Source organism: Drosophila suzukii, chromosome 2L, assembly GCF_043229965.1.
Source record: "Drosophila suzukii chromosome 2L, CBGP_Dsuzu_IsoJpt1.0, whole genome shotgun sequence".
Lineage (NCBI taxonomy): Eukaryota > Metazoa > Arthropoda > Insecta > Diptera > Drosophilidae > Drosophila > Drosophila suzukii.
Window position 1 is genome coordinate 853,281 of NC_092080.1, and position 11,726 is coordinate 865,006.

General features: G+C 45.2%; 1 protein-coding gene across 1 annotated transcript; it reads left to right on the forward strand.

Moving 5' to 3' along the window:
* The first annotated feature begins 1,317 nt into the window (after positions 1-1,317).
* Positions 1,318-3,547, forward strand: Hsp60B (Heat shock protein 60B). The gene has a single exon (XM_017070401.4). It carries the CDS (start codon positions 1,440-1,442, stop codon positions 3,384-3,386), a length of 1,947 nt encoding a protein of 648 aa, XP_016925890.2. The 5' UTR covers positions 1,318-1,439; the 3' UTR covers positions 3,387-3,547.
* The last annotated feature ends 8,179 nt before the right edge of the window (positions 3,548-11,726 follow it).

Here is an 11,726-nt window from a genome sequence, read left to right on the forward strand (position 1 = left end):
TGGGCTGCGGCGGGAGCAGAAGAAGTTCGACTTCCCCGAGAGTCGAACATGCAAATGCCTCATCAATCAGCTCCTCCGCCCTTCCCCCGAAATCGGTGACGGGCTTTTGACACAAAACCCGGCTACTGTGCTACCGCTTGCACATGGCAATCAACGCGTCAAGCGGCCAGGAAACGGACCCCGATTCCAATGACGACCCCAACTCCAATAGAGATCCCTGACTCCAGCACAGAGAGAAAATGTTCAGCCTAAGTCGACTAAAATGTGCACAGGTAAAATAAATACCAACTATATCAATCATATCCATGGTACTGAGGGACTTTTGTAAAATTGTATAATATTAACATGATATTGGAAAATGAGAAAAGTATTGGTAAATATAAACTAATCTTTTTTAACGGTGTAGTTTAACAAATAAGAAAAATCAGACCTTTCTTGGAACAACAATGCATTACATTGAAATATACCAATTATAATAAAAATATTTCAAATTTATGCCCACAGTGCACCCAACATTTCCATCCCATCTCCATTTCCATTTCCATCTCCGTCTCAAACTCCCCATTTCCATTTGCCATTTGGCTTGCAGCAAAATGTGTGAATTTCTTTGGTTTGCAGTAGGCAGCAAACGATTTTTGACAGCTGCCTTCGAAATGGGAACGGCCGGCCAAGGAAAATGCATTCATCCTCCTCCTGGGGTATCCAGAATCCACAGCAGTTCTGGGAAATCTGCAGACGCTGCTCTTGTTTGTGGGTCAGAGAGCCCGTAGAACCGAATAGACTGCAAATGGGCAGACTCCACCCAGAACGTCGGGGCTTATTAGCTGCACGCTAATTTATTCCTGCTAACAGAAGGCCCGGCTTCTGTTGTCGAACATCGAACATCGAGCATCGGAGATCGAAGAGCTGCAGATCCCAGACGACCAGGCGCCAGACAAATGCAAGTTGTGAAATCTGGCGATTGCCTGAAAACCTATACTTCCCATTTAGACAAATGAACAGCCCGATAAGTGCTCGAGGAAAATCAATATAAACAGAGAAGGAATGGTTCCTATTTACTCAGATATAGGTACAAAGGAAAATGGGCTTGTAACTTTGGCAGGCCGAAGTTTAAATGCTGGTGCAACTTCGGGATAAGGAACACCTAAATATTTATGTTAGATTTAAAAATAAGTTTTGTTTAAGAAGTTTAATTTAAACTTTGAAATCGGAAGCTGATTGCTTAAGTTGTAATCTAAAATATATGGAACTCAACAAGATCACCTGATCCAACTAGTAGGCTTTTGATTAATTGCCTTTCCTCTCCTCACTTGCGCCTTTTCAGTCTCCATAATTATCATTTGTACTCACTTCGTGGTTAATAACGAACCAAAAAATATTTATACCCCTAAATAAGTTGGAAATTTTCTTTGTTCTAGTTTTCCATAACAAGTGCGAAAATGTTCCGGTCGTGTGTGTCGGAGGCAATCATCTCTACTCGCTGTTTCGCGCGGATGTACTCGAAGGAGGTTCGCTTTGGACCCGGAGTCCGGGCCCTGATGATCCGGGGCGTGGATGTTCTAGCGGATGCCGTGGCAGTAACCATGGGTCCCAAAGGTCGCAGTGTGATCGTGGAACGACCCTGGACCTCGCCGAAGATAACCAAGGATGGCTTCACGGTGGCCCGCTCGATTGCTTTGAAGGATCAGCACATGAATCTGGGGGCCAAGTTGGTCCAGGATGTGGCCGACAATACCAATGAGTCGGCGGGAGATGGCACGACGACGGCCACTGTTTTGGCTAGGGCAATTGCCAAGGAGGGATTCAATCAGATCACCATGGGGGCCAATCCCATGGAGATTCGACGCGGTGTCATGTTGGCCGTGGATGTGGTCAAGGCGAAGCTGAAGGAGATGTCCAAGTCGGTGGAGACCCGCGAGGAGATCCAGCAGGTGGCCACCCTTTCCGCCAATGGTGATACCGAGATAGGTCGTCTCATTGGCGAGGCCACCGATAAAGTGGGTCCCAAGGGCACCATCACTGTGAAGGATGGCAAACGCCTCAAGGATGAGCTCAATATCATCCAGGGTCTGCGCTTCGACAATGGCTACGTGTCGCCCTTCTTTGTGAACAGCTCTAAGGGCTCTAAAGTGGAGTTTACCAATGCCTTCGTGATGATTTCCCTGAAAAAGATCACCGGTCTTTCGGCGATCGTCAAAGGTCTGGAGCAATCACTGAGGCAGCGTCGTCCTTTGATCATCATTGCCGAGGACATCAGTGGCGAGGCCCTGAACGCCTTGGTCCTCAATAAGCTGAAGTTGGGCCTCCAGGTGTGTGCCGTTAAGTCGCCCAGCTATGGACACCATCGCAAGGAGCTTATTGGCGACATATCCGCTGCCACGGGAGCAACGATTTTCGGCGACGACGTCAACTACTCCAAGATGGAGGAGGCCAAGCTGGAGGATCTGGGCCAGGTGGGGGAGGCTGTGATCAGCAAGGACAGCACCATGCTGCTCCAGGGTAAGCCCAAGCCGGGACTGCTGGAGATGCGCATCCAGCAGATCAAGGATGAGCTGGCTGAAAAGCAGACCAAGCCGGAGCAGCGGGATCGTCTGCGCCAGCGCCTGTCCGCCCTTACGAAGGGCGTGGCCGTGCTCCACATTGGAGGAGGGAGCGAGGTGGAGGTGGGTGAGAAGAAGGACCGCGTGGTGGACGCCCTGAATGCCACCCGAGCGGCCATCGAGGAGGGAATCGTTCCTGGAGGCGGAACGGCCTTCCTGCGCTGCATTCCCCATCTCCAGGAACTCAAGATGGAGAGTGCGGATCTCCAGAAGGGCGTCGAAATCATCTGCAATGCCCTGCGGATGCCCTGCCAGACGATTGCCCAGAACGCGGGAGTGGATGGCGCCATGGTGGTGGCGAAAGTACTGGAGGGCTCTGGGGACTACGGCTACGATGCCATGGGCGATGAGTACTGCCGGCTGGTGGAGAAGGGCATCATCGATCCCACCAAGGTGGTCCGAACCGCCATCACGGATGCAGCCGGAGTGGCTTCCCTCCTGAGCACCACTGAGGTGGTGATCACCGACTCTAGGAACGACGATCTCCTGGCCAAGTTGGCTGCAGCTGGCGGCGGAATGGATGACGGCCTGGACATGAACATGGGCGGCCTGGAGGAGCTGGCAGCCCTGAGCGGAATGGGCGGAATGGGTGGCATGGGAGGAATGGGCGGATTCGGTGGCATGGGAGGCATGGGTGGTGGCTTTGGAGGAATGGGAGGTGGAGGTGGCGGCATGAGCGCCTCCAAAAGCGATGGACCCACTGCCGAGGAGATGAACGAGATGGTCAAGGCCATTCCCGGCATGGAGCAGGTCGAGGTGAGGGACATCGATAGTGGAATGATGTAGATCCCTTAACTGCATCCGTTTTACCTTAAATGTCGTCTCCCGTAACATGAATATGTGGTGGGAGTTTAAATTGCATGTGTTTTTACGGCCAACAACGAAGTTCTTTACGAAATATAAATTATCCATTGTGTTGAAATAAAAAATGATTTGGGTGTCTGTTATGCCGTTTTGTGGTCTTGAAATCTCAGAAGGCTTAGAAATTCTTACATTTTTGAAATTAAATCCTTTAGGACCGAATTTATCGGACATCCGGCCCAAAAATATAGTGTGTATTTTAAAAGGGAATTATAAGTGATATCAAACCACCATCCATTTGTTTTTGATCAAGGGGATCACTCCAAAAAGAGACCCTTCCAAACTGAAAGACCTTTCCCCTGGAAAATATATTGAAGTTAGAAAGTGAGACTGATTTGAGCCTTTTCCCTTTTCCGTTACCTTTACCCGCACTTTTCTCCCCGAATTCCCAGTTCCAATCGCTTCATCACATACTGGTCTGCAAAACAGCCAGCTTCCTTCACACTTTCGGTTTTTAATTGCACTAGCCGAAAATTTGGAACGGCGACCGGCAGAGCGAATCCAGCTGCAATGCGATGATCATTTGCATAAAACAAACAGCAATTTCTCACACATGTGCGGCCTTCCCTCGGCCATTTTCCCCCGACTTTTCAGAGTTTTCGTCTTTCTGTGTTTGCCGATTGCATTTGTGGCCCGCAGCTAAAAAGCGATTCGTTACATGAGAGTGAATGTGCAAAAAGGGGGGCCTGGAGCTTGGGAGCCTCCACAAAAGCGTCACATCAAACATGCATCAATAAATAAATAATTCCAATTTGCAAATTTTTCATCGAGGCCCCGCAAAACGGACCGAAAACGGTGGACCCATCGAGCGTGGGCCAGGGAAAAGGCCCAGACCCCGGCCTCTCGGACCCCAGCGATTCGATCCTGGTCAGGTGGCTTGGTTTTTGTTTTTGGTTCGGTGGTGTTCGCGTCGGAAAGGAAATTGTTCATCTGGCAACAACATATTGGGCCCCATCGCCGGGGCACAGCAACAACTCCATTCCGCAAGTCGGAAAACTCAGAGCTCCAAAAACCAAAAACAGACGAAAGGCAAATAAAAGGCTATCGCTATCGCTCTTGGCCAATCTGCATGTGCAGGCAAGTCTTGTAGTTTTTCTTATTTTTCCTATATTTTTTGCCTGCGTGTGAGACTGCGGACAATGACAACAATGAGCAAATCATGGGCACTTTTTTACACGTCGACAAAAAAAAAATATTTCTTATGGTGCTTAGAAAAAATTATTATCAGCCGTTCAATCTAATTTACACTTGCAAAGTTTAGAGCTGACAAGCTATCAAACTAGTTTTTTAGATTATCTTAATAATCGCATTCGCACGCCGCATTCATAAGTGTTGGCTCGTTAAGAAAAATCAATTAAAATATTCAAATGGTTATGGGATGTGATATTGGTTTTTAATATCCATGGTGTTTAATGTCCCACTAAGAAATCGATACTGTAAGATATAATATTTTATCAGAACTATTTCTAGTTTCTAGGTGAAGTAACTCCCCTTTCGCACATATTTGAAATATTTTCTCACAGTGCTCCACACCAAAAGGCCAACGAGTGATTGGAGCACAGCAAATGGCATTTTTAGCTTTTGACATTTCACGCGTACAGCTCCTCAGACCTCGCCGTCATACACGGCGTATGTGTGATGTGGCACTACTTTTCGCTCTCTCCCGATTTGGTCTTTCCCGATCGCGACCCCAAAAGCGGGCGGCGGCTCTTTAATGTGACTCGAGATCCGACTCCTCGGGCCTAATGCCATAGATTTGAGTGGCCGACTAATTCACGACAATTTGCACTGATCGCCGATTACAGATGGGGCATTCGGTATGCCAGTATCCCAGTATCTGAGTATCTCAGTATCCAAGTATCTCGGTATCCCAGTACCATAGCATCCCAGCAACTTCCTTCTGGCCGACCGGCCTACGCTCGCTTCTCAGTGCTCTTTACCACAAATGCATTTTTAATTACATTGGCAAACATTTTCGCGTTCTTTGGGTGGCGAAGAACAATGGTACTGCACTGGGAAAATATCATGACGATTTCAGTGATACATTGGTATTGTTACTAAGTTAAGGTCTCTAAACACTTCGCAACATGAGTTACTCGCTAGTGACCTTTTATCACGAAGGTAACAGGTTCTTATTCCGATGATAGGTTCCCTATATCATGATAATCTATTATCACTTTGCTGAAAACTCAGTGATAGCTCTATAAAATAATTTCAGTGTTCCAAATAAATAATATTAGTGATAGAGTTGATTTTAATCATAACATCAATAACCATTAATAGCCAGTCAAATGACATTGAAAGGCATTATATTAATGTGCCAAGAATGCAATCGTTGTGTTTTCTCTGTGTCCGGATGGCAAGGGGATGGCATTGAGAATGGGATGGGTTGGCCCGAGGACGGACCGGGGATGGATTGTAGCTGGTGATGAGGCAGTGCATCATCCACTTGGCCATTTGCCTGATTGCGGTATTTTGCCTCGGTCAGCTGGGTGGTGGAAAAACATCTCGCCGGCAAAAAGCATATGGTAAATGGTAAATGGCAAATGTCCGCATCGAATGCTGCGACTAAAGCGAGTATGTGTTCGCAGTATCGATTTCAGGCTACCGCTCCCAGTTCCCAGTACCCAGTTCCTCGGGATCCCGATTCCGATTCGTCTTCGACCGACTGCATCTCCATCTTCATCTGCCGGTCGCTTCCTCGGCTGGCGCGTAAATTTTCATGTCGCTTTGCGATTTGCAAGCATTTAACAAAGTCAAAACAATTTTAATGCACAGACCGGGCAGTTAATTAAAATAGCAGCGATCTGTTGTTGGCCAGGTTGTAGAGTCGGCCAATGGGCCTGTAGTCTGATACCCTGCAGGGTGCCCAGTTGGCTAAGACCGGGTGCAGCAAGGAAAGGGATCAGCAGTGGAGTCACTCCCTCTCCCCACTCCCTGCAGATATAATGCCTTTATATCAGATCATTAGCTGATGGCTTCGAACGATGTGAGATCAATCTTAGGGATAGGGCATCTGCAAGGTCTATCATTAAAAGGTGGACTCTACAATTCGGGTGTACACCTTAAATATTTTGCTTGAACTCAGTTGTTTTTAGGGTTCGTATATTGAATTTTAATACAAACCTAACGATGTATGACATTGCATATTTGGAAAATTTTTTGCTTTGTTTCGGGCAAAATACCCTTTTTTTTGGCGGATTATTCGGATTAAGGATTTATGACAATACAGGGAGTTTTTTTTGTGTTTTTCCGTCGTAACTCAGTTAAAACGGGTGCCATAGCTAATATGATCACAGTTTTACGCTCCTAATAACCAAAGCTAACAAACAATATAACTTTTGTATAAATTAAAAAAAAAAAAAATTATGTCCAATTTTCGGATTTTTTATAAGGGGTAGCATCATAATTTTTGGTTAAAAATAGTCAAAAATTAAAGTTTTGAGGCTTTAAAGTCAATCGATAGGGAATTTTGATACGAACCTAACGAGGTATGACATTCGATATTTGGACAACTTGTTTCTTTGTTTCGGACAAAATACTGCGTTTTTTGAAGCAAAATTATGCAGGATTTGTTCATCCTGTTTTTTCGAGTAAAAAATATACTTTTCTCACAGTGTAGCTCGCCTAGACGGCGGACACTTGTCAGGTAGTTTTTCGAGGGACTGCAACAGAGTCTCTGAATCTTCGACTGCGACTGAGACCTCGGGAGTTGCGCTTCCCATGTTGTTGCCTTTGACAAAATCAAATTAATTTTAATGCCTGTTGGCCGCTTTGCTGCACATTAATTACCAACAACGAGCGAGAGGAGCTTACTACCTACTCCCCCCTTCCTGGGATCCACCTCTTATTCGGCATTTTGGCATTTCGACTGCCGACTGGTTTATAATTCAATAAAATTTGATTAGGCATTAATTTGCAATGTCGGCTAATTAATGAGCGCAATATTCAATGCAATCTACTCCTGCAGCTTCTGCACCTTCTTCTTCTTCTTCCTCCGCCTAGGGGGTTAAGGCATATTAACCCCGTCCCTCCGCCCCTTTTAACCATTTCATAACCATATTTGGTTTGGTGTAAGCGCATCTAATGCCAACTTTTAAGTATGAAAGCACAGTATTAAATGGTTTTCGCCGCTTCCTTCTGCTGTGTGAAAGGGGGCGTAGTGGGGCCGGGGTGGGCGTGGCAGATGAGATGAGGCGACCTACTGCAGACTCCCCGTCCTGTTCCCTCTTTCTATCCCCGTCTCACTCAGTTGTGTTCTGTGGCATAATGGGCCAATTATTACTGCAATTTGCATTAGACCAACACACCGAAACAGGGGGTATATAGATATACACCGAGATATGTAATCCATGAGAAGAGGAAGCTGAAAAGAAAGCCCGCTTTGGAAATTCTTTTGAGGAGCGCGTTGTTATTATGAAACCGTTTAGAGAACGTGTTTGTGAACAGCACAGTAATTTGGTTAGATTACCAGGCTGGCGACGACGACGACGACGATGATGATGATGCGAATGATGCGGATGATGTGGATGATGCAACTGCAACTGCATCGGGGAAACTGCATTTTCCACTGGCCAAGGGAAACCGACGGAGCCAGCAGCATGATCTGCAACAGCAACTGCAACGCGACGAATGTGGGCCAATCTATCACCGCTCAAAGTCACACCAACAAAATATTGACTTCAGTAGAGCGGAGCATACACTGGCAGAAAAGAAGGGGTATGACCCTGAATTTTTCAAATGAAATTAAAAGATTGCTAGTCTCTTGGAAAATGTTAGACATGCTAGTCCACAAATGAAATACCTGCCCTCATTTCATCAAGAAGAGGCTATCAATAAATTAACCAAAGCGCGAATTCTTTAGCAGTCGTTTGTTTTTTATTCGTAACTATCTCAGCTATCCAAGTGATTTCTAATTCTATTTTAAATACGAAGTTGTATTGCATAGAACTCATTACCTTTGTTTGGAATAACTTGAGAAGGTTTGATCTCTAAATTACCAAAACCGCGAATTCTTCAGTTTCATCTTAGCCTTTTGGTCGCTTTTCTGAATTTGTTTATGGTTTTATTAGCATTAGCTTAAGAATTTTTATGGTATAAAACTCCTACTATATTTCCCTCCCTGTATAACTTGAGATTGAGTGGCACTGGCATTGGGACTGGCACAATCCCGTTTCGCGCGGACCGGCAGCGTGTGAATAGAAACGTTAGCGGAGGCACGTTCTGGACGCTGGCTGATAAAAGTTGATTGCAAATTTATAGACGAGCAGATTGGCCATAAACTCATGTCCGAGCAGCGGCAGTGAGTCGTGGTCGTGCCAGTGCCTTGGATCCCCAGAACCACAGAACCCCAGATCGCCGGAATCCGATTCTGATTCTGAATCCGAATCTGCATCTGTACTTGGGCTGCAGCTGTACGTAATTCGTTTGTGTACCTGCCGAACCGATCGCATCGATCAGAGTCAATCTCAATCCCAGTCAATCGTCATGGCGATAAGCGCGCTGTCGTTGTCAACACGAGAACAACTTCCGCCAGTGCTCAATCATTCCTGAGGAGAATCGAGAATCGAGCAGTGGAGCACTGGGAACCGAGAATCAAGCCCAGAAACCAAGAAAGTGAAACCGCCCCGGCGGAGATTTGCTTTGACTCGCCTCTTAATTGAATTAATTAGCTTGCGCTTATGCAAATCGCCTGGCTAAAACTACGGCAACTACAGCTCCATAATGCATTCTGCATAGATATATCTGAATATTCTGCATGCCATATGTGCCAAGTGTCAATATATCGTGAGCCAAGTTGTGTTCTGGCACACATGTGCTCTGGCCATTATTCTTCAAAATGCGCCGCAAGCCGGGCTCAAAACTTGAGTCAAGCAGCCGCCGTTTGTTTCTTCACACAATTCCACACAATCCACAATGAGATACCCCCTACGAAATACCCATGCCCTATATAGGGTCCAATGGGTCGATCACGAACTTTGTCACACGCAAAGGGGGGTTTTCAATTTTCAATTGCCGGAGGAGTCACGAGAACGGGAAAAGGGAATCGAACGGAGGGAAGACCCCATTTATGGTTAATGCTATGCTATGAACATTGTATTCTATTCACTGGTGTTGGAATCGACGGGGTGCCACTGATTCTGTATGAATCAAGGTCATCTTGCCACTTGGGGATATGATTTTAAAGACGGATCCATTTTAAAAACTGAATAAAAAAGTACATCCTGATAAGGTTGGCTGAGATGGTATAGTCATATTTACTTATGTTTAGAGTCTTAAAAGGTTAAGGTGAATGTAAAGGCAGTTTAACTAATTGATACTGATAGGACTAGCTTTGATTTGGTAAATTTAACTATGCAGAATTCATATATTAGAGTATCCCAGCGTCGATCTTTTCGATCTGCTTTCCCAGTATGTTGTTGCGGTTTGTTTGCAATCGTATTTCATTTTAGCGGGCAGTGACGGAGGGAAAATGGAAGTGGGAGGGGCAGGGGCATGGGCAGGGGTCGGTACAAGGGGTCCAACGTAACGCCAACACACTCCAAAGCCGCTGCCAAGTAGACCTTCAGACGCCAAACACTCAAACGCCAGCTTCAGTCGCAAAAGTCGGAGCAACGTCGCAGCCAACGCAGCCACAAGAGCATTCATTCGGCATTCAACATTATTCAGCCAGTCAGTGGGACAGTTGGACAGGTGGCAAGGCGGCAAGGTGGCGAGGGGGTCTTAAGGGGCCCAAGAGCCCCCTAACTGGGGAGCGGGGGGCAGACAGTTGGACTGGCAAGAGAGCTCGACGCTCGACAGCTCGAGTTTGCAATTGCGCACTTCTGAAAGCGGCCGAGGCGCAAATTTTGATCCGTTTGCATGGCCCACACAGAAAGAAAAAGCAATTACATTCAAAAGGGAAAATACATAAGCGAAAATAAATTTTAATTTTCAATATCAACCTAACATTATTTAATGGTAGCATTCTAACGCCTTTGAATCTTATCAATCAATGCTTTGAAGTTTGTCATATCACATCATTAAAAATATCTTCAAGTGCATGCACTCTGCACCACACACGGAGGTCGATTATCCGCGTCTCGCAACCTGCATCTTGCATCTCCATAAATATACATATTGCCACCTTTGCCCACGGTTCGCAGCTCATTTGCTTATTGTTTTTTGCCCGCCGCCGATTTCATTCACCTGTGCAGTTTTGCAGATTTGCTCTCGAGTCTGCGAGAAGTCTACGCTGCGGATTGACACCTGACATGGCGGCGGAATCGAAAAGCAAAGCGGATCTTAAGGTGGCAGATCTTACATCCGAGATAATAAAAGCGTCACGGAAAACAGGGATAGACATTAGACTAGGAAATATATCGCATCATATTAAAATGACTGGGACTATGTAGGTTATATCAAGACAATGGTTTCAAATATGATTTGTCAACATCTTATTTTGTCATGGTCACACATGAAAACCAAAGTGTGAAATAGTAACCAAATCGATTATGTAGTTTTTTCCTGCAGATCTCAGTACCGTGTACCTTATCTCCAGGGCCTCAGTACAAAGTAATTTATTCGCTCATTCATATGCACATGCACCTATGAACGTATCTATATAATTATATAAGCCCGATTTGGCTCGCTTGTGCAAAACCACTGGCCAAGTGGTGCAGGCGTTGAGTTATTGGGCCCAGTGATGATTCATTCTATTCGTTCGCCCCGATCGCGGCTATTCAAGTAGAGTATACTCACCCATCGATCGATAGATTTATGGCCATGTTGATAGGCAAATTTCCGTTTGTGCTCGAAACACAGAAATGAAGTCGCAGTAAAACGCGATACGGATGAAGATATAGTGTGTGAATACGAAGATACTTAATCTAGTGACAGATAATTAGTGAATGAATAAATAGACAAGTCATTTATTATTAATGCAGAGACTTTGGGACAAATGTGTGAGTTATCTATTCGCGTAGAAATGGATTCAAAAGGAAAGCAAAGGTGACCTCTAACAATAATCCTCAAATACATGGTGTTAATGAGGCAGAGCTGCATTTTAATGAAAAATATTATGGAAATTAAATAGTGGAGTGATGTCGAAATCTAAGCTTCTCTTGACAATGCGCATTGCGTATATTAACATAAAAGTATAAACATAAAACCATGTGATTGTTGTTAAATCATTGCATTCAGCGTTAAGAAATGATTATCTGAAAATACATTTTGTCATTTATAACTATAATTATGATTTTCAATCCCCTTAAAAATACAATAAAG